Genomic DNA, 27,918 nt, shown 5'->3' with positions numbered 1-27,918 from the left:
GGGAAGAAGGGAATAGGTTGGAGGGTTGTGGAACAGAAGCTGCAATTACTGAAATTTATATTGCTTCCTTTAGGTATTTTAAAAACCATTTAACATTTCATATAATTAAAAAACAAAATTAAATTTTAAAAGAGCAACCTCTCAAAAAGAATGAAACACATGAGGAAGGGTATGTATCCAAGTGGTAGCATAACCACCCAAAGAAGTATTCCAAATAACTTTAAATGGGAATTTGACTGCAGATCTCTAATATGATACATGCTAAACAAAAAACAGAACTAGCTAAAAAAGTAAACAAATTTCTACTTTTAGGAATCATATTGGTGGCACTATTGCTATTATGAGACTGCTATGGATGTATAACGGGATAAAGCAATTGAGTTATTTTGTAATATTTTAGTGTTATAATCCTGTGCCATGAGGGAAAAAAGAGATGCAAATGTAAAATTGAAGTTTAGTAAAAACCCTGTAATCCTGAATTTGAACTGGAAGAATCAGTATAAACAAATATAAATTTCACCTTTCAAAAAAAGCTATGTCTACTAAATTATCCTAGAACAACGACTTACACCATTAGCAGTTAGTACCCACAGGACTCATGTTGTGATTTATTAATACCATTCCCATTAAAAGGAACCAGAGCCCCTCAGAGAATTGGCCAATTCCAGGTCTGGGACAGAACAAGTACAAGATGGTCTTAGAATAGCTTGTCATACCAGATAGCAAAGAAATAACACAGATTACTGAGACTGTTCCAAGGGAATCAGGGACTAACTTGAAGAGGCTCCCAAGATTATACATGGAATAATCTGGATATCAATGCATGCGATCACTGAAACTGACTGAAACACAAATATGTGTAAATACGTGAGTTTACTATGATTTTTTTAAAAAACAACAATCACTGGTCACCTTTGAAGGATACTAGTAAACCCAATCTTTATTTTGAATACTACTAAATAACACTCAAAACAAAAAAATCAAGCATTTATCCTGCCTTCCCTAAACAAATATAACATTGGGAAATCAAAGAATAGATAAGAATTTCCTTTTTACAAAAAGTATTCAGCTAAAAATTGAAGAAGAATGACAAAAAGAATATCAAGACTGATTACTAATATCAACAGTTGCAAACATCATAAATGAGAGATGGCCAGCTATTAAGCATCTCCTGACAGAAAAGCATACCAATCTTACAAAATAGTCCTGTAAAAATAAAAAAGTTGAGCTGGAATTCAATCAGGCATCTGGATTCAATCATCATTTTAGAGAAAATAAAGAAATATGGCCAGGCACAGTGGCTCACAACTGTAATCCCAGAACTCTGAGAGGCTGAGGTGGGCAGACTGCTTGAGCCCAAGAGTTTAAGACCAGACTGGTCAATAAGGTGAAACTCTGTCTCTAGAAAACAACAACACAAAAATTAGCCAGGCACGGTGACATGCACCTGTAGTTCCAGGTAATCAGGAGGTTGCAGTAGGAGGATTGCTTGAACGAGAGGTCAAGGATGCAGTGAGCTGTGATCACGCCACTGCACTCTGGCCTGGGCAACAGAGCAAGACCGTGTCGCAAAAACAACAACAATGACAAAGAACAACCTATCAAATTATGTCTAAGAGATACAGTTATCAAAAATCAGTCTACGAGAAACTCTTCAAGAGAAGCCACCTGATTCCTACCGCAAGCAGAGTGAGAGCTGAAGAGAAAGCCCACAAGAAACAAGGTACTTAAAAGACACAGCAACCAATCACAATGTATAAACCTTACTTGCATCCTGAATTAAACAAACAATTTTTGAGGAGGGAGGATAGCTCAAGCCCAGGAATTTGAGACCAGCCTTGGCAACATAATGAGACTCCATCTCTATAAAAAGTTAAAAAAGCCGGGCGCGGTGGCTCAAGCCTGTAATCCCAGCACTTTGGGAGGCCGAGGTGGGTGGATCACGAGGTCAAGAGATCGAGACCATCCTGGTCAACATGGTGAAACCCCGCCTCTACTAAAACTACAAAAAATTAGCTGGGCATGGTGGTGCGTGCCTGTAATCCCAGCTACTCAGGAGGCTGAGGCAGGAGAATTGCCTGAACCCAGGAGGCGGAGGTTGCGGTGAGCCGAGATCGCGCCATTGCACTCCAGCCTGGGTAACAAGAGCAAAACTCCGTCTCAAAAAAAAAAAAAAAAAAAAAAAAAAAAAAAAAAAAAAGAAAGAAAGAAAGAAAGAAAAAAGCCAGGTGTGGTGGCATGTGTCTTTGGCTCCAACTACTGAGAGGCTGAGGTGGATCACTTCAGCCCAGAAAATCAAGGTCACAGTGAGCTGTGATTGCACCACTGAACTCAGCCTCGGCAACAAAGTGAGATCCTGACACAAACAACAAAAACAACAATAATACATTTTTTGAGAAAACCAATTGGATACTAAGTCATTAGTGTTAATTGTGTTTGGGATAAAGATATATAGATGAAACAACAACATATGAGATTTGCCTTCAAATAAAAAGAACAGGGAGTGTGTAGAGGCACAGACAAAATAAAACTGGCTATAAGTTTATTCATTGTTAAAGCTGGTTGGTGAATACATGGGGATTTGCTATAGTATTCTCTCTTCTTCTGTGTAATGTTTGAGATTTTCAATAATAAAACATGGAGAAAAAATTGTGTAACTAAAACAGTAATCTTTTAGTCCACGGTTTGTGGCTTCTTTGTGAAATAAAAGATTATTATTCTGTGGTTACTTCAGTAACTAAACTTCAGAGATAAGACCCATATTCTCACAAATCAGATTCGATAATTCAAACATCCATAATCTCTTTCCCCAATAATCAAGAGAAAAATTATAGTTCATGCAAGAAGCAACATTAGTTGAGATTTTTAAAGATAGTTAAGTGAAACTTTAAGTTCATTCAATGTGTTACATACAGTTATTTTAACAGAAAAGAAACTGAAATAATGAAACTAGAGAAAAAACAATTTTTGGAATTCTGCAGTACTAAGTCAATGAAAATAAATAACTACCTTTGCTGACTGCTTTTCCTATTAAAAAGACTTTCTTACTCCTTTATTAAATTGACTTTCTTCCTTCAAGTTCAAGTTTTTTTCCTTGATAACAATCACACAAATATTCAAACTGAAAAGTAAATGAAAATTCTAAAGAAAAAACTCAGCATCTCGCTACCCTAAAACAATACTGTCAAGATTTTGGTGAACACTCCTAAAATTTCTCTAGACATATTATACACACATTAATAAGTGAGGATATAAAATATATATTATCTGGAAACATTTTTTTCCACCAACAATGTATGCAGAACCTGATTTGTCAAATATTGCTAAGCACTATTCTTTTTAACAGTCACATAGCTCTTAGTGTATATATAGTGTATGGCTATATCAAACTAATCTCATACTGAAAAGCATTTTAGATTTAAAAATTTTAAAAACACCTTAACAATACCATGAATATCCTGTGCTGGTTGTTTACATACTGTCTCTGAGCTTTAAACCTACACTTTTATAATCTGCTCTGAGGTTATGTAGCTGTAAATCTGCAAACTTCTTTGCTCAGACGCCCTTAAGAGTTTATTTCCTATTAATTTCTTCCACTAAGAGACCCTAGGGCTTCCTTTTTTTTTTTTTTTTTTTTTTTTTTTTTTTTGAGATGGACTCTGGCTCTATGGCCAGGCTGGAATGCAGTGGCACAATCTCAGCTCACTGCAACCTCCGCCTCCCAGGTTCAAGCAATTCTCCTGCCTCAGCCTCCCCAGTAGCTGAGACTACAGGCATGTGCCACCAAACCCAGCTAATTTTCTGTATTTTAAGTAGAGACGAGATTTCACCCCGTTAGCCAGGATGGTTTCCATCTCCTGACCTCATGATCTGCCTGCCTCAGCCTCCCAAAGTGCTGGGATTACAGGTGTGAGCCGTGGCACCGGTGTTAGGTGTTCTCAGTAGCAGTTTCACTGCTCCCTAGCAACAGCCAGGCTACACCATACTTTGCTGGTCAGTTGGGTGATACTGATAGGGCTCCTCCACCTTTTAACACTACTTATTCCCAATTATCCCACCAGCCCTAGGGGTAGTAGCTGCTTTCACCAATTCGTACCTCTGGATTACCAATGCAACTTTTTTCTCTTCTGTCCTTTAAACATATGTATTAATTTGTTTAAAATACAGTCATGCATCACTTCACAACAGGGATACATTCTGAGAAATGTATCACTGGAGGATTTCACTGTTGTGGGAATATCACAGAGAATACTTACATAAACCTAGATGGCATAGCCTACTGCACACCTCGGCTATATGGCATGACCTATTGCTCCTAGACTACAAACTTGTACAGCATGTTACTGTGCTGAATACTATAGGCAATTATAACACAGTGGTAAATATTTCTATATCTAAACATAGAAAAGTTACTGGAAAATACGGTATAAAAGATAAAAGTAGTACACCTGAATAGTGCAGCTCCATTATAATCTTACGAGACCACCATCATACGTCTGATCTATTGTTAACCAAAACACTATTATGCAGTATGTGACTTTACCTAGCATAATTTCTGTTTCTCTCACTAGACTCTGAACTACATGATGATTATATGTACATCTTTTCTAATTATCTCTAGGATAAGTTCCTGAAAGTACAGAGTCAAAAATTATAACACATTTAAAGTTTGCATATATTACCACATTACCAACCCAGAAGTACAGCATCATTTTATACTCCCACCAAGAGAGCATTGTTGGAATGCTAACACTGGTTGTATCACGTAATTGCTTTTATTTGTATTTCCTTGATTACATAAGCATCTTTTCATGATTTGGAAAGCTGAGAGACTTCTTGCTTATAAATTTCCTATTCATCCTCTTTGCTAGTATTCTATGAGACTTATATTTTTTATTCCTTCATTAAGAATCTTTACATAACACATTGTAGCCGGGCAAGGTGGCTCACACTCATAATCCCAGCACTTTGGGAGGCCGAGGCAGGCAGATTACTTAGGGCCAGGAGTTCGAGACCAGCCTGGCCCACACAGTAAAATCTGTTCTCTACTAAAAATGCGGGGAAAAAAAATTGCCAGGGATAGTGGCACATGCCTGTAATCCCAGCTATTTGGGTGGCTGAGGCACACAAATTGCTAGAACCTGGGAGGCAGAGGTTGCTGTGAGCCAAGAGATCACACCACTACACTCCAGCCTGGGAGACAGAGTAAGACCCTGTCTATTAAAAAAAAAAAAAGTCTCAAAATAGTTTTCCAGCATGTTATTTGTGTTTCCAACTTATTTCAAGATTTTGGCTTTTATCTAAATAGTGATTTCTCACCTCCACTAAACTATAAAAGTACAGAAATCTTCTTCCTTTCCATCACTTTTATTTCTTATTTTATGTTCTTACATAATTACACTAGCTAATGCTTCCAAAACAATGTTAAACAATAGCAGAGATAGTGTGGTTTCTCACCTTGTTCATGATTTTACTGGGAATGCTTCTGGTATTCTACTACATGATGCTGCCTATTGGTTTGAGAGATATTAATTATGTTATAAAGGTACTTATTTCTATCTTATTAGATTTAATTAGAAACAGGCTGATTTTTTTTAAAAAAATCACAAGCCCTTTCAGCATCTAACAAAAATATCTATTGTGTACCCTTTTCCCTGCTTATATAATAAACTGCAAACATTAATAGTAGACTTATGAATATTATACCAACTCTCTCTGTATACTCCTAAAATTAACCATCTTTGGCTACCACATATTCTCATTTTACTATTTAAATTCTTTTTTTGCTAATATCTTACTTATACAAAAATCATACATTAGTAAGATTTGTCTTAAGGGTATTTTTTTGGGGGGAGGGGGCGGGAGGTATATCTTTTGTTAGGTTTTAGTATCCATGTTAGTTATCCTGGCTTTAAAGACAATGAGTGCTTTCTTTGCTATACTCTGAACAATTACAGAAATTAGAATTCCTGGTTTCTTGTATGTAGATTTGAAATATCTCCCTCAGGACACAATTTGCACTGGTGCTTTAATTAGAGAATGATGTTTCAATTTATTTTGTAACTATAGCCTATTAAGTTTTTGTCTTCCCTTATCTTGAGATTAATTTACTTACATCATTCTTAAAAAAAAAAAAAAAAGTCATGTTTTCAAATATATTTACACAGTCATATCTAAAAGTTAAATAACTAGAATAAAATGATAGGCGAAGACAAATTAGAGAGAGACAAACAAAAAGAAAACAAAAGCCAGATTTAGAGGGCATAAGCAAAACTGAATTTCAGACAGAAAAGCATACATCTATGTAGATAGGGTAACCTCATAAAAAAATGGGGTGATACATTTACTGAGTCCTGTATAATTAAGAATATCCTTCATTTGCCCCTACTTAAACATAACTAGGGCTGCCTAGGAAATTATTTAGTTACACTGTTTTTTCCATCAAAATTCTCCAGCTGTTGAATCATTAACTTAAGAAATTTTATGTGGTTTGAAGTCAGCCAGCTTCATTATTTTCCACTGTACTGACCTATTTTTTCTAGATTTTTGTGAAATAACTTTTGCAATCCCTGAATATTTAGCAAACTTCACCAGTATATTTTCCTAAAATGAATCTTCAACTCCAGATTCATATTATCAATTGTTAAAAACAAATTTATTATTATTCTCTTGAATATCTTCCATTTCCCATTATTCTACTGTTTTCTCCAGAGAAATCAATTACGTTTTTTCTGCAATTCATTTCTCTTTAACTCCCTTTTTTTTTTTGCCCAAATTCTCCATATTCTATGTAGATTTCCTCAAGCCAAATCTCTAGCTCACTGATTCCATCTTCCATACTGTTTATTCTGCTCATTGCTACCTATATTACATTTATTCTATAATCAATATCCTTAGCTCTTTTTCATGTATTACCTCATTTTTGTTGTCTCTTTTTTTTCTCTCATCACTTTCTGTTTATCTTCCTTGGCAGCTTAAATAACTGTCTAAGACTTTTTATACTACAAAAATTCAATTCTAAATATTGCTTATCAGTTACTTTTAAATGCTAAGATATTTACTAAGTATTGTGTTTGTTAACTTGCCTATTTGTATTCTGTCAATTCATCTTTGAGAAAGAAAAATTCTCTCTGGCTTTACTATTTCCCGGATGAGTGAACACTTCTCTTAAAAAATTAACATCAAAGCTCCCAACTCAGGCTATAGTTGCTTCATCAACTGGCTAAGCGGCATAGGAACAAAAGTTAGGAATAAAGGTAGTAAGTCCTTTTTCTCTGTGTAATTTATCTACAAGTTTGTTAAAACTCTTGCCAGGATACGAACCAGTCACTTGAGCTATGGCTATATCGCATGCTAAGAGCGGACCCTCAGTTTTGGCACATCTAACTACTGTTAGGGGAGCCAGATTCCTGAGTCAGAATGGAACTCATATAACTCGTGATAGAACCCCATAACATCATTTTTTGTTTATTGGGTCAAGCGTTTAATTTTCTTCTGTTCCTGTAAAATCAGTAAAAAGATACCTCCTTTATGATTTTCCTTAGTCTTACCTCATCACTAAGCTTTGCTCTTCCTGGTAAAAAGGTTGACCTAAAGAAAAACAGCATAACCACAAAGTCTCTCCTTAAGTCCTAAGACAACTAAAATCAGGTTTTCTTTCTTTCTTTTAGAGTGTGTCCATATAGCAATATCCTCCCTCTAAATTAGCAAGTAATAGGACACTTACAATACACTGCCAATACATATCCCTTGTCAGTGTTTTCACATTCGATACAGTCTAAATGGCACATTTGGTGGCAATTCTGTCCAGTTTGTCGTAGCTTCTACGTAGATACATTTTTCTTTAGGTTCTTTTTAATTATGTTGATGAATTCAAGGTAAGATTTTTTTTTTCTTACCTCTTTATTATATATCATCTTTTATTTTTATTTATTTACTTTTTCTGAGATAGAATCTCACTGTTACCCATGCTGGAGTGCAGTGTCATGATCTTGGTTTGCGGCAACCTCTGCCTCCTAGGCTCAACTGATCCTCCTGCCCTCATCCTCCTGAGTAGCTGGGACTACAGGCATGTGCCACCATGTCCGGCTAATTTTTTTGTATTTTTGGTAGAGATGGGCTTTTCTTTTTTTTTTTTTTTTTTAAGAGAGGAAAAAAAGAAAAAGAAAGAAAAAGAAGAGAGAAGGAAAGAAAGAAGAAAGAAAGAGGAAGAGCAAGAGGGAGAGAGAACGGGAGTCTTGCTTTATTGTCCAGGCTAGAATGCAGTCTAAAAATGGGTACTGAAAACCTCTTTTATGTCAATAATTGTGCTTAACAATGGAGACGGGAAAGAATAAGGGAGGAAAATAACAAAGAAGCAGCCAACCAATATTTCATTTAAACCTGTGAAATGCTATGCAATTACTGTGGAGTGATTTACTTCCAATTATGTAGTCACTTTTAGAGTAGGTGTGATGTGGTACTGAGAAGAATGTATGTTTTGTGGATTTGGGGTGGAGAGTTCTATAAATGCTTAAGTTTACTTGTTCTGGGTCTGAGTTCAAGTCCTGGATATCCTTGTTAATTTTCTGTCTCAATCTGTCTAACATTGACACTGTGATGTTAAAGTCTCCCACTATTATTGTGTGGGAGTCTAAGTTCCTTTATAAGTCATTAAGAACTTGCCTTACATATCTGGGTACCTTATGTACTGGGTGTGTATATATTTAGGATCATTAGCTCTTCTTGTTGCATTGATCCTTTTACCATTATGTAATGTCCTTCTTTGCCTCTTTTGATCTTTGTTGCTTTAAAGTCTACTATATCAGAGGCAAGAACTGCATCTCCTCCTTTTTATTTAGTTATTTATTTATTTATTTGCTCTCCATTTGGTTGGTAAATCTTCCTCCATCCCTTTGTTTTGAGTCTTTATGTATCCTTGCATATGAATGGTTCTGGATTCAGCATAACGATGAGTTTTGGCTTTTCATCCAATTTGCCTGTCTGTGTCTTTTGATTGGGGCATTTAGTTGATTTAAATTTAGGATTAATAATAATATAGGTGAGTTTAATACTGCCATTTGATGCTAGCTGGCTGTTTTGCCCATTAGTTGATGTAGATTCCTCATTATGCTGATGTTCTTTACCTTTTGGTATATTTTTGGAATGGCTGATACTGGTTGTTCCTTTCCATGTGTAGTGCGTCTTTCAGAAGCTCTTGTAAAGCAGGTCTGGTGGTGATGAAATCTCTGAGTACTTGCTTTTTCACAAAAGATTTTATTTTTCCTTCACTTATGAAGCTTAGTTTGGCTGGATATGAAATTCTAGGTTGAAAGTTCTTTTCTTTAAGGATGTTGAATATGGGCCCCCACTCTCTTCTGGCTTGTAGGGTTTCTGCTGAGAGATCTGCTTTGAGTCTGATAGGCTTCCCTTTGTGGGTAACCTGACCTTTCTCTCTGGCTGCCCTTAGTATTTTCTCCTTCATTTCAACCCTGGTGAATTTGACCATTATGTGCCTTGGGGTTGCTCTTCTTGAGGAATATCTTTGTGGTGTTCTCTGTATTACCTGGAGCTGAATATTGTCCTGCCTTGCTAGGTTGGGAAAATTTTCCTGAATAATATCCTGAAGAATATTTTCCAGCTTGGATTCATTCTCTCCGTCACATTCAGGTACACCTATCAAACATAGATTAGGTCTTATCACATAATCCCATATTTCTTGGAGACTTTGCTCATTCCTTTTTACCCTTTTTTCTCTGATCTTGTCTTCTCATTTTATTTCATTGAGTTGGTCTTCGACCTCTGATATCCTTTCTTCTGCTTGATCAATTCAACTGCTAAAACTTGTGCATACTTCGCGAAGTTCTCGTATTGTGTTTTTCAGCCCCATTAATTCACTTATATTCCTCTCTAAATTGTCTATTCTCGTTAGCATTTCGTCAAACCCTTTTTCAACGTTCTTAGTTTCTTCACATTGGGTTAGAACATGTTCTTTTAGCTCACAGAAGTTTCTTATTATCCACCTTCTGAAGCCTGATTCTGACAATTCATCACACTCATTCTCCACCAGGCCTTGTTCCCTTGCTGTTGAGGAGCTGCAATCCCCTCAAGGAGGAGAGGCATTCTGATTTTGGATGTTTTCAGCCTTTTTGCACTGGTTTCTTTCCATCTTTGTGGATTTATCCACCTGTCCTCTTTGTATTTGCTAACTTTCAGGCTGGGTCTCTGAGTAGACATCCAGCTTGTTGGTGGTGATGTTATTTCTGTTTCTTTGTTTTCCTTCGGCGGACGCCCCTCCCCCACAGAGCTGGACCTTCCCAGGTTCAGCTGTGCTTACTGTGAAACTCTCAAGCATCAGTGTTTCCAATTGCTGTTTTTTTGTGGGACTGGGACCAGCCGAGGCTGATCACCTGGCTCCCTGCCTCGGAGCCCCCTTTTTTTCTTTTCCTAATTGAACGGTCAAGTGTCTCCCAGGTGCCCCAGTCGCCCGCCAAAAAGGCGCTGGGATCTATGCAATTTCCCTTTTGGCAACTATGCCGGCTGAAACAGCGGCACTGAGATTTGTGGCACTTTTCTGCCCAGGAATCTCCCGGTCTGGCTCCCGGCTTCAGTCCCTTCAATCAGCTGAATGGGCGACTCTGCCTTTCCAGAGCTCCAAATGCCAACCAAAAGGGCACCCAGTCCAGCATACTCTGCACTGAGAACCGCTGCACGTGTGCTGGTGGACGCTGGCAAAACAGCCGCGCAGGTCAAGGGTCGCACTGGCGACCCTTGGGGCTCCTCCGCTGGGAATCTCCTGGTCCCTGGGCAACAAAAATTCGTCTGGAAGTCTGGCGTCCTCTCACTCCCTGCGCCTTCACTGGGAGCTGCAATCCTGAGCTGCTGCTAGTCGGCCATCTTGGATGCGGTAAGATAGGTTAATCAACGTTCTCTTATCTAAATCATTTTTCCTCAAAATCAACTCACCCAATTTAATAATTTAAAACATTAAATCTACATATATAGTTTATCTCCTGGAAGAAATTATTATGAGTTATTTCATCCAGAACAGTGTGTGCACACTACAGGAATTCATTATCAGCTGAGTTAATTCTCCTCATGAGAGGTACGTGAAATATATTCAGTATAGAAATCAAGTAATTTTAAGTACCTCAGTTCCATATTAAACCAATACATTTTAAAATGCCCCTGTATGTTTTTAAATGTCCACCTTTTGACCTTGTTCTTGTGGTTCTACAAATGTATCAAACAATGTTTCTTTAAAATATAAATGTTACTAGGAAAAACAACCTAGAATGAAAATTTAAAAACCTCCAGGGAATAAGCCAAACTTGAACTTTGTCAATGCTCTAATTAGAAAAGAAACTGCCACAATGGATATTGTACCATAGGCACTGGAGCCAAACAGGCCTAAATTCAAATCCTGGCTCTGTCACTTGCTAGCTATATGACCTGGATCCATTTACCTCTGAACATTAGATTCCTCATTTGGAAAACTAGAATAATAACCACACTTTAGCGAATTGTTACAGTGTTTAAAAAAGATAGTATAATAGGTAGGCATTCAGCAAATGGTATATAGTTATATACAGTTTCTATGTAATGGGTATGTATGTATATGTATTACATATGTGTGAGAAATACACACATATACATACATAAAACCAAACTGATAGCTGATCTGACTAGGAGAGCCATAGCACCATCCAAAGGGAAAGTTATGCTCTGAGATTATTTAAAAATTAAGAAGTCGGCCGGGCACAGTGGCTCACGCCTGTAATACCAGCACTTTGGGAGGTCAAGGCGGGCAGATCATGAGGTCAAGAGATCAAGATCATGGTGAAACCCCATCTCTACTAAAAAATACAAAAATTAGCTGGGCATGGTGATATGTGCCTGTGGTCCCAGCTACTCCAGAGGCTGACGCAGGACAACTGCTTGAACCCGGGAGGCGGAGGTTGCAGTGAGCCAAGACTGCGCCACTGCACTTCAGCCTGGCGCCTGGCGACAAAAGAAGACTCTGTCTCACAAAACAAAACAAAACAAAACAAAACAAAACAAAACAAAACAAAACAAAAAAATTAAGAAGTCAGGGCCAGGCACGGTAGCTCACACCTGTTAATCCCATTACTTTGGGAGGACGAGGCAAGTATCACTTGAGGCCTGGAGTTTGAGACCAGCTGGCCAACATGGTGAAACCCCATCTCTACTAAAAATATAAAAATTAGCCAGGCGTGGTGGCACACGCCTGTAATCCCAGCTACTTGGGAGACTGAGGCAGGAGAATTGCTTGAACCCAGGAGGCGGAGGCTGCAGTGAGCTTAGATCGCGCCACAGCACTCTAACCAGGGCAACAGAGTGAGACTCTGTCTCAAAACTTAAAAAAATTATAATAATAATTTTAAAAATTAAGAAGTCAGTTCCAAACAATAAGGTTTCTTACTCTTGCCAGAGAGACTACAGTTATAAAATTTTAGTATATTTCTATTACCATTTAAATAATGCTAGCCAGACATGATAGCTCATGCCTGTAATCCCAGCACTTTGGGAGGCGGAGGCAGACAAATCACTTGAGGTCAGGAGTTCAAGACCAACCTGGCCAACATGGCAAAACCTTATCTCTACTAAAAATACAAAAAATTAGGTGGACGTGGTGGTGGCCACCAGTAATCTCAGCTACTCAGGAGGCTGAGACAGGACAATCACCTGAATCTGGGAGGTAGAGGTTGCAGTGAGCTGAGATCACACCACACTACACTCAAATCTGGGCAAAAGAGTAAGACTCCGTCTCAAAAAAAAAATAGTATCAATAGTAATAATGCCTTTGTCCTATTTGTCAGCAGTCTCTAGAATTAAGTACACACAAACAGAAAGGTTTAACAAAAATTATACCTGAAACTCTAATAGCAAGCTAGTTTTCCTCCCAGTGTCTTTCTAAGGAAAAGAGCAATAGGCAATTCTTCTGCACGAAAAAGCATGGTATTACAATCACAACCAACCAGGCTAATATTAAGCCAAAAGTGATGACGTAGAGGTGTAACCAACCACCTATGACTACAGCACTAGCAGAACCACCTATTCCATCTTCTCTCCAAGAACTAGAAGAGATACACGTAAAGAATAAGTAGTGACATATGAGAAATGAAGACGACTTATTTTTTTGATTATAAAATCTTGAACAATGATTATCCTGGCATAACAGCTCAATTCCCAATTATTGGAAATACTGGAACATAGAAAAAATTGCACTGCTGTTAAGATAGCATTCCATGCTTCTCTGTGTCAATTAAAGCACTGCTTCTGAAATTTTTTGTTCCAGTACCCTAAATCACAGAGGAAACTAAAGAATATTACGGATAGCCCTGCTGAAATTCCTTTGAATTTTTCCATTATACCTTAAATTGATGTGAATTGTTTATTCTATGCCATAATATACCAGGGACTATTAAACTGATGCATCAGAAAGATATGTCATGTTTATACCCCACATTCATGAATCTTCTACAATACTAATCAATGCTTTCTCCCAGGAAAGGAGAATCTAAACTGAACATTACAGATTTAAGATAACCTAGACAAGTTTTTCCTCAAAACTTGAAAGATTCCAATTATTATATAAATCAAGAGATAATTTTTACTGATGTCCAGAATATTTATCAAAATAAACTCAACTCACGATCTGATGTGTGGGAAATCCTCTTCAATTTTGCTTCCTGTGTTTTTGAAAATTTGTAGTGCAGCTTCTGCTACTTTCTCATCATCCATTTTCAGACAAGCCAGTAATGATTCAAATGTTTCAGCAGAATGAAATGAGATGGGATGTGTAAATGAGAGTACCTATAAAATGAATCATAAAAATGATTTGTAAAACTTTTTCATCTATATAATAAAAATCCAAAATATTACATATTATAAATACTATAAATCAAAGTCAATACAAAAATAATTACGTTAATCAAAATCTGAAAGCACTATAAATAAAATTTAAAACAGAAATGTTCCTGTGTAGCAAGACTGTATGAAATAAAGAAGTCATTTCTAGGCTGGGCGTGGTGGCTCACGCCTGTAATCCCAGCACTTTGGGAGGCCGAGGCAGGTGGATCACGAGGTCAAGAGATCGAGACCATCCTGGTCAACACGGTGAAACCCCGTCTCTACTAAAACTACAAAAAAATTAGCTGGGCATGGTGGCGCGTGCCTGTAATCCCAGCTACTCAGGAGGCTGAGGCAGGAGAATTGCCTGAACCCAGGAGGCAGAGGTTGCGGTGAGCCGAGATCGCGCCATTGCACTCCAGCCTGGGTAACAAGAGCGAAACTCTGTCTCAAAAAAAAAATAAAGAAGTATTTCTTCTAAAATTAAATTACATGTTAATGTAATTTCAGTCAAAATAATTTGGATTTTGATTATTGTTCAAGTTTTTTGGCGGGGAATGAGAGGAGCAAAAGGGACATGAAGAGAGAATTTAACAAAACATCTTTCATCTTCCCAATAAAGATCATTAGCAGAGACTAATGATCTATGACTAAGAATATTTTTGAGAGTAAAGTAGGGAAATGGGTAAAACACTGACCAGATAGTGAAAAAGTCTATGAAGTTCCAATAACCAAATCACGATGGTACAAACATTAGAATAATCACGAAACAGAAAAAGTAAGGCAGTAATAAGGCAGTAAGTAGACTCTAGAATATATAAAAATTTAGATTATATAAATTGTAATAGATTACAAAAGGTCAACAGAAAACAATCCTGGGAAAACTGAATAGCTATTGGAAGAAAATCAAATTAGGCCCCCTGCTGCCACAACGCACTTTCAAAATAAATTTCAGATGAGTTGTGTTTAATATTTAAAAAAACAAAAACGCTCTGAACAAAACAGGGTTTTTTTAAGCATAAAATGAAAGGAATCAAATGTGGAATGTAAAAAAAAACAAAAAAAACAAGCAGCAGAAAAATATAATAAGTATAATGCCATATTTGTACATTTCAAAAATAATCAAAATAAGCAACATATTATTTAGAGATATATACATAGATGATACAACTATAAAGATATCAAAATAATAATAAATTCAAAATTCAGGACATGATACCTGGTGAGGGGAGGTGAGTAGGTGAGAAAAAAAAACTACTCAGGGAACTTGATCAGTATTTTTAATATTTACTTTGACACTCAATTTAGTTTTCACCTACATTCACTTGGTTACTATACTTCATAATTTACATATAAAAGAATACTTCTTTATACATATATCAAATATGTCCCAGGAAAAAGCAAAGGAAATAAAAAGCTCATTTAAATCAGTTTAAAAAAAAAAACAAAAGATAGAGAAGTCAGTAGATGGATGAATAAAGGATAAAAATGATGAATTTACCATAGGGAAAACACAAATTGATAAACATTTGGATGGTGGTCCTCCCTAGTATTAAATGTAAAAATTAAAACATTATTTTTGCTTATCAGGTTAGCAAATCTTTTAAAAATGGATTATATTCCATTTTGTGAAGGTTAAGGAGGTGGGTTCCTTCACACACTACTGATGGGAAAAATTTCTCTTTATAGCAATTTAAATATATATTGCTCCAAGAATTTTGAAGGTGGTCACTCTCGGTAATGCCCTCCTAGTTTTCTAAAAAATAAGACATCACCAAGAGACCTTAAGATAGAAATATTCACCTTAGTTCTGTTTATAAAAATAAAAGTAGAAAAATCAAAATATTCAACAATAGGAAAACACTAGTGATCCAGAGAAAGTAGAGTCCCGGGAGAGTCCCAAAGAAAGGCTTAGCCCACAAGGGTTCTTGACTTTGCCCAGGCAAGACTTCAAGGGCAAACCAGTGATAGGGTAAACGAAAACAGCTTAATTGAAGCAGCAATGTTACAGCTCCAGAGGTGTTACAGCTCTATGACTGCTTCTACAGAGCAGGGCTACCCCATAGGCAGGGTGCAGAGAGTTGCAGCTCAGGGCAGTTTTACAGTAATATTTATACTTACTTTTAATTATATACAGACTAAGGGCAGTTTATGCAGAAATTCCCAGGAAAAGAGGAGTAGCTTTTGGATCATCAGGTCATTGCCAAGGAAAGGGGCAGTAACTCCCAGGTATTGCCACAGCAATGGTAAACTGACAAGGCACATTGGTGGCTGTGTCTTACAGAAAGCTGCTTCTGTCTCACCCTTGTTTTAGCTGGTCCTCAATTTGGTCCTGTGTCTTAGCCCCACCTCTGGGCTGGGGCTGCCTCCTACCTCAGTAGGATGCCATGATAACCCAAATATGAACTAAACACAATTTCAAAAAATGTTTATTATTTTTACTATGACCTAGACATTAAGAAATTCATGTACATGACTTAATGTCCTCTGTGAGATAAGCAATTAGTTATTATCTTCATTTCATATGAAAAAGTGAGGCAAGTAATGTGGTCAACAACACACAGCTACTAAACGCCAGCCAAAAATCAGATCTGCTTTAGACACTCAAAAAAAAAACTCTTGAGAAACACCGAGAAAAATGCTTATACTTTAATAAGGGAAAATAGTTCAGGATACAAAATTGTATATTCAGCTTGATCTCAAGGATCCCAACTATGCATTTGTTGAAGATTAAAAGGAAACAAAAGAAACTAATGTTTATGTGTAATGAATCTATAAATGTTTTTATAATTTTATATATTCCAAGTTGTCAATAATGAACTAATATTTTTACAATCAGTAAAAGACAGAAAATCAAACAACAACAAAAAAAAATAGTTTAAGAAACAATTTGGCTCATTCTGCAGTAGAGTTGTACCTTCTTTGCTCACTAATGACACCTTGAATTATACTCCATTATTTTAATATAATTAGTACTAGGCTAGATTATAGCATTTAAACCCCAAAATAATCAGATTACATGTTAGAATAAATATACAATTTCTAAATCATCTAAAACAATTGAGAAAATTTTACTTTGGATTACATAAACTTAAGAAGCAAACATCAAGAACAAATAATATAAACCGTATGTTAAACAGATATCTAATTAGCCACTTAATTTTAAATAGATATTTACCTTAAGCAGTTCAAGACCTGCCCTGATGGCCTGATCAGTTGGAACACCCTCATCTTCATCATCTGCTGTTCCATCTATTGATTTGTTCACTTGCTTAATAAGAGCACTAAAAGGACAAAAAAATAAGTCATTTTTTTCAAACGGTGCTAACAATGTCTAAGAAAAATAATCCTAAGTGTTATACATATGTGTAAATACATATATATACATGTCTGAGCCAAATACAAATTTGAGATAGCTGTTTAACACTATTACAAAACAACTATAATAAAATATTTTCAGATGGTTCTTTTCAAAAAGTTCTTTTTCCTTGCCCATTCAAATGAGGTCAAATGTTATTCAATTTGCTCTTTATTAATGCTATCAATATCTTTATTATTGTCCTTTCCATGGAAGGTCTGAGCCCAAACACATAAATGATACATTATTTTTAAGTATCTAAAGCTGATTATTAGTCCAGCAAGTAGAACAATATACATTGAAATAAAAAAAGATAAAGGACATTAAGCACTTTCAAACCATTTACCAAATATCACTGTGTGTGAGACACAGCTGTCAGAGTCAGAAACAAACCTAGGCCTCCTCCTAAAAGGTACAAAAATACCTAGGTAACACACATATAATAAAACCTCATTAGAACATTAGAAAAGGAACCATAATAGATCAAAAGGAAACATGATGTTTTCAAGCTTTCTTCTAATAACAGCAAGCTTTATTTTATTTATTTATTTGTTTGTTTGTTTGTTTGTTTGATGAAGTCGCTTTGTCACCCAGGCTGGAGTGCAATGGCATGATCTTGGCTTACTGCAACCTCCGCCTCCTGGGTTCAAACGATTCTCTTGCCTCAGCCTCCCAAGTAGTTGGGATTACAGATGCACACCACCACATCCCGCTGATTTTTCTATTTTTAGTAGAGATGGGGTTTCACCATGTTGGCCAGGCTGGTCTTGAACTCCTGACCTGAAGTTATCTGCCCACCCTGGCCTCCCAAAGTGCTGGGATTACAGGCATGAGCCACTGCGCCCGCCCAACCTTATGTTATTTTAAAATAAACATCTATACCCAGGCACAGAGGCTCACTCCTGTAAACCCAGCTATTTAGGAGACTGAAACAGGAGGATCACATGAGGCCAGGAGTTCAATACCAGTCTGAGCAACATAACAAGACCCTGTCTCTACATAAAATTTAAAAAATTAGTTTGGCATGGTGGTGCATGCCTATTGTCCCAGCTATTTGGGAGGATCACTTGAGCCCAGGAGTTTCAGGTTACATTGAGCTATGATGCACCACTGCACTCCAGCCTGGGTGACAGAGTGAGATCCCATCTGTAAAAAAACATAAATATTTGTAATGCATTGACAATTATCTAAAATAATCATTTATACTGGTGGGTATGTATTTATTCTTTTTATAAAAAACATCACCAGGTTAGAGACAGAATACATAACAAAATACAAGAAAATTCAATTATTCAATGTTCCTTAAAATGTTTAGTAAATATATGTTTCTACAAAATTATTATATGTTGAAATTTAAGGTCAAGTTAGGAGTCAAATATATCTGTCCCCATTACAGGATCCCCTTAAATTGATCATCTCTTTAACAGTTGGTATTTCTGAGGGTATTCTGTCTTTTTCTGTTCATTTTCCCTAATCAACTTATTCTCTTATCTCCAACTATCCGAAATACAAATCTTCAATCTGAATTCTCTTTCCATATTTTCAGTAGCCCCAAGATTTTTTAACCTAGACATACTGCAGGAATGAAATCTATCATATTTCCAAAAGTAAAATCATTGTCTTCCATGACTGAGACTATGAAGCTCTCAGTCCAGTGAAGAAAGTAAAAGTAAACAAACACATTAAAAAGATCATCAGAGAACAAGAGGAACTACTACAAAAAAGGCCACAACAAGAAGTGAAGTTCCTTAGCCAGGGTAACTAGGAAAGGGATGACAAGAAGTGAAGTTCCTTAGCCAGGGTAACTAGGAAAGGGATTTCTGAGGAAGGACAAATGAACTACTAACAGCCAGTCATATAAAAATTTATGGGAAAGCACCTACCTGAAAGATCAAAGAAAATCAAGTGAAGTATTGTAAAATAATAAGAACTCGGTGGGGCAAAACAAAACACTCAAAAATCAATAGCACTTTTCTGTATCAGCAAAAGCTACCTAAAAAATAGGAGAAATCTATTCACAATAACACGTCAAAATATATAAAATAACTGAAAAGTTCTAACGTACAGAATCTGTATGTCATTTGATATGGGACAAGATTCCACAGACGCATACTAAGAATGTATCTCATATGGAAGAATTACTTAGTGCTTCGGAACAGTCAATAAATTTTAGGGGAGGAGGGATGAAAGAACTTCCCCTAATGTATCATAACCTTAGCAGACAAAAGAACCAAAGAGAATCCAGTAAGGACCCAAACCATGTAAGAATTTATGCTATAATAAAGGAATATCTCAAATCAAATGAGAATTAATTTTTAGTAAATGGAGTTGATACAACTATCTATCATGTGCCTTTAAAAAAGACTGGGAAAAGGCTGGGCACAGTGGCTCATGATTATAATCCCAGCACTTTGGAAGGCCAAGGAAAGCAGATCAGTTGAGGCCAGGAGTTCAAGACAAGCCTGGGCAACATGGCGAAACCCTATTTCTACTAAAAATAGAAAAATAAACTAGGTATGCTGGCACATGCCTGTAATCCCAGTTACTTGTGAGGCTGAGGTGGGAGAATCGCTTGATCCCAGGAGGCAGAGGCTACAGCGAGCTAAAATCAAGCCACTGCACTCCAACCTGGGCAACAGAGTGATACCTACTCAGAAAAGACTAGGTCTCTGTGTCCACCTTACACTAAATTCCAGGCTAATTATAGATTTAAATGTAAAAAAAACAGAGCTATTAATATGATATCAAAGACTGAAACCACAAAGGAAATGACTGGCATTTAATCATACAATTTAATATTTATTAATTGCGAACAGACTTAAAAGGTGATTCAACTGAGTGAAAAGCCTTATTTTATAAAGCAATCTTATTAGTCCCTATGGAAAAATAAAAGGCATTCCCCAAAGGGATAAAATTAGCCAACACATAAATGAAGAAAAAAAAAAGTTCAATCTTATTAATAAATGCTCAACTTTTCTATCTGAAACACACAAAAAAATGTTTAAAGGATACATCATTCATTCACCCATAAAATGACAAAGAATAAGATTAACAGCCACTGTTGGGAACGGTCAGATGAAATGGACATTCACTGATTATTAGAGGGGACTAAAAGTAGAATCTTTCTGTACAGTGTGGTGGTTAACCAGGTAGGTTCTAGAGACAGACTTCCTAGGTTTAAATACCGTTCTCCACACTCCAGCAGAGGGAAAGTTACCCACCCTATGTGCAATTTACTGCTCCTTACCTGTAAAATGGAAATAATAATAGTTCCTATCTCATGAAGTTAAGAAAGTAGTTAAAACATAAATTCTTAGAATCACACCAGGTACATTATAAAGCACTAACTGCTACCTGTCCTTATTATGTTTTGACATATCTTGTAAATCACTATGACATCCTGATTCCTAAAGCCAGGATCTATTCTTGGTTTTCATTCTCTCTGTCCACAGTATACCTTACTTGTGAAAAACTCCTCCATCTTAACTCAAACATTACAATAACCTGGTCTTCTTACATTTCTATAATTGCTCTGCTGTAAAAAAAAAAAAAAAAAAAAAAATTTCCAAAGTTCTGTCCATGATCTTTTTACTTCTATACAATCTGAGCAAATTAATCCATTCTCACAGTTTCACATCAAACTTGACATGCAAAAAAAAAAAAAAAACAAAAAACTGTCATGTCCAAGTAGGAAGCACATCCTTTCTCACCTCCTTCAAAACCACCTCCTTTCATTCTTTTTAAGGTATTACTATTCTCCACATCATATGGACTTGAATCCTATATTTCTGGTTCTTCCTTACCTTTATTCCCCATATCCAGTAAACTGGCAATTTTTCTAGGTTGTTCTTTTAAAACTTCCCTCAAATATGTTGTCTCCTTTCCATTCCACTACTATCCATAGACAATTAAAACATCTTTGCAATCTATGTCTTCTACTTCCCTCCTCCTATCCATCATCTCCACCCTCCATAGTTCTCAACAGATAAAGTAAAAGCAAGCTCAATGTTAAAGGCTTTCACAATCTGCTCCGAATCTGCTTTTTAAGTTTGGGACACTACAAATGCCACACTACAGTATAAACAGATGACAATCATTTTTTAAACAGCCTTCTTCTTTACTATCAAGTTAGCTTAATTTATGTTAACTTTAATGGCAAGAATCTCCCACTTCTGTAAAAACAAAATCTTACCCATTCTCCCCTCTTAGGTGAAATATTACCCCTTAGAGATAACCTCTTTCAATCCTCTGAACTCTATCTGCAATAATCTTACTGAAGTACAATATAATCTCCTGATTTAAAATCTTTATTCCACTACTAGACAAAAGGTAGAACAGCAGACTATGCTTTGCCAATACCTAAACAGTAGTGCCTTGAATAGAGAAGGCACAGGATTACTTAGTGGACTAATAAATTTGGGTCAGATTCAGAGTCTCCCTTTTACAAATACAGAGCCTTCTAGTTTTTGTCTTGCTTTTTAAACCTCAGAACTACCTCTTCAAATGAAAACTGATGCAAGAGGAGTCCAAAGTGACTAACAGGTAACCAAAGTAGGGTCTCTCTATTTGTAAGGGGCCAATGACCAAAAGTTATGCCCAAAGCCCTCTCCAACAAAACATTCCCAAAAGGGCTTCATTGAGTACAAGATGAAAAATCACTAGTATTATTTATTTTAGCTTCTAATATACACCCCTCAAAGAACACTATTGATGACTAACTAGTAAATCAACATGCCCTATCTATATTGTGTAAGTACTTTACTTTTTCAACCAGTGGAAAACATTTCACAGAAAAAGCCTCTTCCCACATTTCACCAGAAGGAATGCAGAGATAAAATGAAATAAGTTTCCAACTTGTGTCACAAGTAGACTCAAAGCTGAAACTTTAAATGAGGATTGTATTAGAAAACAATATTTCAGTTCTCAAATGTCTGTGAAAATGCATCATTTGTTCCTTTGCAACAGATCCACCTGGTTTCCCAAGGGTAAAAATAAAATTTATTTATATCATAATACCTAATCTATGCAAGCTAATAAAAAAGAAATGTCTGGTGTACTGTTAACAGATAAAATTAGGCTTAGATGGACAATTTCTCACACAATTTGAAACAATCCTTAAAATTAAGATATATAACAAGAAAAACAACAAATATACAACTACAGATGAGTGTGTATGTGTGTGTGTGTGTGTGTGTGTGTGTGTGTGTGTACAAATACAGATATACACAGAGTATATACAGGGGAGTATACAATACACACAGATGTGTAGCTAGTTTGGTGCCTTGTATATAGCAGGTACTCAATAGTGACTGACTTCCTGAATGCATGAATGAATGAATAGTAATGAGAACTTAGTATCTTATATACAAATACCTGATAGATTCAGTATCTATGTGCACAGGTGCTATCCTCTCCAAGAGAAACTTGATCATTTCCAGGAAAGGATTTGTAGGCTGTTTGGGATTGCCCAACTTCTTAGTTATTTCACGCTGTAACACAGATATTTTTCAGTATTACAAAAGTACATTTAAACAAATCATTATGTTAAAATATTAAGAACCAACAATACTTAAAACCATGTAGTACTGATGCTGGAATAAACAAATCAGTAAGAATTAAACAAATCCAGAAAAAAAAAAAAAAGACTGAATTAAGGATTCAGCATATGAGAAAGGTAGTATTCCAAGTAATCAGGGAAAAGGTAGACTAGTCAATACATTGTATTGAAATAAATGGATAGACATTTGGAATAAAAACAAAGTAAGGTCCCTGTCTCATATCTTACATCAAAAATATTCCAAAAGGATAAAAATACGAAAAAACAAAACCAAGAGTCACTGGATGCACAAACTTGAGCAAGTAAGATTATCAGAGGAGCTTGTTACAACTACAGATTCCTGGATTTAATGCTGAAGATTCTCATTTAGTTGATATAGGATACAGTCAAGAATCACCTTCCTCTAAAAAAGCATTTCAGAAGGTACATAGGTAACAGATTAAGAATCACTGACAACAGTAAATATTTTCATTGACTTGTAACAGAATAGGATTTCATAAGCAAGACAGCAAAGCCAAACACCATGAGAATACTGATTAACCTAGATAATATAAACTATGGTATGTAAAGAACATAAAAAACAAAATAAAAGGATAAACTAAAACTGACAGAAAATTACCTGCAACTTAACAATGCCATATGACAAACTCACAAATCAGTAAGATGAAGACAAATACCATTTCTATAAAAATAGGCAAAGATTATAAACACAACTTATAAAAGAAACATGAATGGCCAATAATCCCAAGGAGCAAAAATGGTCAGATGACTAGCAACTAACAAATGTAAATATTATCAAAATAATTGCATTTTTGTTTTTACTTGGGTTTTGTTTCCAGCAATAATACTAATCAATATTGTTATGTGTGAGAAAATGGTCACTCTCATTACTGGTAATTAACATAAAATTAATTCAGTTCTGGAAAGCAATTTGCCAATGCACATTAAAAGCTTTAAAAAATGAGCTATTAGCCTATGCAATTTTATTTCTTGGAATTTATCCTAAAAAAAGATTAACACTGTGTAAAAATATTAATTATATCTTTCTTCACAGTAATCAAAAACTAGGAAAAAATCTAAACATGTAACATAGTGGACTACTCAATAAATTATAGTACATGTAGTCAATGGTATGCTATGGAGCTATTAAATATAATACTATAAAAGACTAATAAAAAAGTAAAATGTAGGAAACTGTATGTATAATATAATCTCATTTTAGAAGGACATACACGATATTAATAGTAATTGTCTCTACAGAAAAATTATAGTTTATCTGCATTAAGTGACATTTTCCAAATTTTATACAATGAGTATAAATTACTTTTATAAAAGAGGGAGACAATAAAGAAGGTTTGGGGGCTTTTTCAAACATTAGCTCTTTTCTCTCCTTACCACACAACCTTCAGCCTGCTTGCAGGAGCATGTTGGACTAACAAGCACTTCTAACTGCTTTCTTATTTTCTCATCATCTTCTAACACCTGTGTGAATTTCTTCATGAAATCCTGAGCCTTACCAGGATCAGGCAAATTTCCTTAAAATAAATTAAAATTCAATTAAAGTTGATTTTTTTTAATTTTTAAAATAATAACATCAATATTTTTCATTCCTTTTATTGCTTTAAAATCCTTACCTACAAATTCAGTTTAGTTTAACAAAATAAATTGTGAAACACCTTCAATAATCAATTTTCACAAATAAAAATATATTTTCTAGAAATATAAAAAAGGATCATTGTGAAGGGACATATATGCAAGGAAAAAGTAAAACAGCTACTTCTAAATAATCTCTTGTAATATTTAAAGGCATCAAATGTTAACCTGAATAATGCCAATTTTATTACTGTCCCCTTGAGCATGTTGCATACATTGTTTTCTTACAACTTAAGCAACAGATTAATCACTATGTTTTACCTTTAAGAAACTATTTTCTTGTATTTCCCTGTCTGTTGTTAAAGACAACAAACTGTTAAATCCCAGACAGTTTACATATACATGCATGCTATCTAGCACTAACATATACTGAGCAACCTATTTCAGGCATTACTGTTGAATAACTCGTTAGTGCATGAGAAAGGATGAGAATCAAAATGATTTTCATACTATTTGTAGAATCAAAAATGATTTTCATACTATTCTGCTTAATGTGCCTAGGTATGAAAACACTTATGAAGGATAATAAAATGTTGACTCTGATATTTTTCTGGCTTCTTAACTACCATAGCGAATCAGACTATATATAGCATCTCTAATAACAGAAATTGTAAAACAGAACTTTGGCACTTTGGGAGGCTGAGTGGGTGGATCACGAGGTCAGATGTTCAAGAACAGCTTGGCCAAGATGGTGAAACCCCCATCTTTACTAAAAATACAAAAATTAGCCAGGCGTGGTGGCAGGCGCCTGTAATCCCAGCTACTCGGGAGGCTAAGGCAGAGAATTGCTTGAACCCAGGAGGCGAAGGCTGCAGTGAGCGAGATTGTGCCACTGCACTCCAGCCTGAGCAACAGAGCAAGACTCCGTTTCAAATAAATAAATAAATAAATAAATAAAATCAGAACTTTGGATTATCAAAATAGTTGTAGAAATTCAAACGAACCCCAACATACGAATATAGTAAATGTAGTCTTCAAGTTCACATACAATTGTGAAATCCCTTTTTATGTCTTGGTGAGATACTTAAATGACTTAACGTAGTTAAGAATCTAATAATATATTCATCTTCCTAAATACTTCTATATGACCTTTTCAAGTTTCTATAATAGAAAAAATCTGCTGCAAAGGAGAACCACATTATACTACAATGGATAAACATGATCACTTATAGAAGATAAATGAAATGTTTATATAAGTTTACATAAGCACCTGAGGGCAAGCTGAAATACCGCTAGTGCAGCACTTAGCAATCTGTGTTCCAAAGATCACTAGCAGTTCAGTGGAGTTTAACAGTGCTCAGGAAAAGGTATTTTTTTCAAGTAATTTTGGAAAATGTTATTTTACAGCCCTCATAATGGATGGGCATCACAATAAAGGCTACAATAAGGCCTATTATTTCAGAAAACAAAAGCAAAAGGAGGGAGGGAAAAGAAGGGAGGAAGAAAACTGCTTTAATTTAGCATTCTATAAACATATGACAATGAAACCCTTTTTTCTCATAATACTATTAACACCTGCAGGATACTAGCATTCGTTGAAGCTGAATCTGAGAAATAATGGACTTACTGGAAGAAAATTGATAGGAAAAAAAAATAAAACATAGGGAATGATCTCTTTTAGGAGACGGTATCTACAGCCAATCTACTGAAAAGATGGTTATAAAAAGGCAATAGGCCAGGCACAGTGGCTCACACCTGTAATCCCAGCACCTGAGGCCAGCAGTTCAGCACTAGCCTGGACAATATAGCAATATGTAGTCTCTAAAATATATATATTTTTAATTAGCCAGCTGTGGTAGTATGTGCATGTAGTCCCAATTACTCAGGAGGCTGAGGCGGGAAGATGGCTTAGGCCCAGGAGGTCAAGATAGCAGTGAGCTATGACTGTGCCACTGTACTCCAGCCCTGGGCAAAAGAGTGAGATAGTATCTCTAAAACTCAAATTATTTTTTTTAAAAAAGGAATAGTACAAAACAACTTGCTTTAGCAAGTTATCCAGGGACTGGAATAGTTTTCCCAGGACAGAAAGACATTTTGGTCTTAAAGTTCGACTCATTCTAAAACTTCCATTACTTAATCCAAAACCCAGTGAGTTAGGTTTACTGTTATCTTCAGTGTCTTAACATTACTTTCATATACATCACGGAATATTTAGCATCTCAGATCCATCTTAAGATCTCTTCATTATCACCAAGTGGAAGCTCCGTAGAAGCATTCCTCCAGGTGTTCCTGATTATCCCTCTATCCATATGCTATATACGGTGACCTCTGAGATGGGAGGAAAAGCAAATGACCTGCAAAAATAGCAAATATTCCCTACTTTTCCACTGAACAAAGGAGATGTTCCACATAATTCTTTCGTATTTACTGTTAAATGAAATACCATTTTGCTAACATCACCTAAAGCAAAAACAGCAAATTAATATTTTTTCAAAGAAGCTGTTATGTATGTAGTTATTAGGTATATTCTTTATATTTTGGCTTGGAGTGAATTAGCTTCAGTTAGAGTCACATTAGAGCAAGCAACACTAAACACCAATTCAGTTTTTACAGTAAGGTTACATGATTGAAATAAAACTCTTAAAAACAAATTTATGTACTAATCCTTTCTCCAGCTCTAGCTCATATAAGACACTAAAGAAAATTTAAAATTCCTATGTTATCATAGTCTTTAACGAAGCTGCGTGAAACACTTTAAATTATAAAAAAGTTTCAATTAAAACATATTTTATACATATTTTAAAATAACTTACTTGTAATAACCATCACTTTTGAAAATATGGCCTTGACGCTGGCATCTGTCTGTAAATCACATTTAAAAAAATGCAAAATTAGAATTTCCTGACAAAAAAACTTCATCACACTCTGCAAAAAATTAGACAAGCATAACCCACTAAATGCTCCAAACCCATGCTCTTACCAATACTGTCTCCTTCTTTATTTTTTTTTTAACTTTAGATAAACCAGATAGGAGGTGGAAGTAAACTCCTTCTCCACTTTCATCACCGCTTATCTCACCCTGTTTTATTAGCCTCCAAAAAGAAATCAGGTGGCTGCACTGCATTTTGTAACAGGTAGATATTTTGGGGCTTTTTTTTTTTGGAGCTAAAAGAATAGGGAAAACTCCTACAATGTTTAGATCCGAGAATTATAAAGCATAGTCATGAAGCTTATGGGGAAGACACTGGAGAGGCACAATTAACACGTGACTGACATGTATAAAAGATGTTTCTAAGAGTTAGTTATGGATTGTCATCAGGGAAGTGTTATTTCAGTGAATTAATATGCTCACTACCTTATACTGCATGTAATACATTCATATACTACTGCATGTAAAGTCATATGTATAAAAGACATTTCTTAGAGTGCTAATTATTCACTACATCAGAATAGTGTTATTCTAAACAAGAAAAACAAAAAATGTCATTGAGTAAGTTTATTTAAAGTACTGAGCTGAATAAACATAGAACTGAAAGGAAATCAAATAAATAAATAGACT

The 27,918-nt window shown here is 35.6% G+C and overlaps 1 protein-coding gene across 6 annotated transcripts in view; it reads right to left on the bottom strand.

Moving 5' to 3' along the window:
- The window catches only part of PDS5B (PDS5 cohesin associated factor B), a 189,788-nt gene that overhangs the window by 50,435 nt on the left and 111,435 nt on the right, over positions 1-27,918 (bottom strand). For all 6 annotated transcript variants that reach the window (XM_032294443.1, XM_032294448.1, XM_032294446.1 and 3 more), the window contains exons 15-19: positions 27,173-27,221; positions 24,162-24,301; positions 22,583-22,698; positions 17,030-17,135; positions 13,655-13,815 (exon numbers count right to left, since the gene is read on the bottom strand). In XM_032294443.1, the coding sequence (XP_032150334.1) occupies positions 13,655-13,815; positions 17,030-17,135; positions 22,583-22,698; positions 24,162-24,301; positions 27,173-27,221 (572 nt within the window). The remainder of the gene's footprint in view (positions 1-13,654; positions 13,816-17,029; positions 17,136-22,582; positions 22,699-24,161; positions 24,302-27,172; positions 27,222-27,918) is intronic.

The sequence above is a fragment of the Sapajus apella genome, unplaced genomic scaffold (assembly GCF_009761245.1).
Source record: "Sapajus apella isolate SASKATOON/1434 unplaced genomic scaffold, GSC_monkey_1.0 scaffold32, whole genome shotgun sequence".
Taxonomy (NCBI): Eukaryota; Metazoa; Chordata; class Mammalia; order Primates; family Cebidae; genus Sapajus; species Sapajus apella.
The sequence above is the reverse complement of the archived record's forward strand: the minus strand, read 5'-3'. Positions and strand labels throughout refer to the sequence as shown.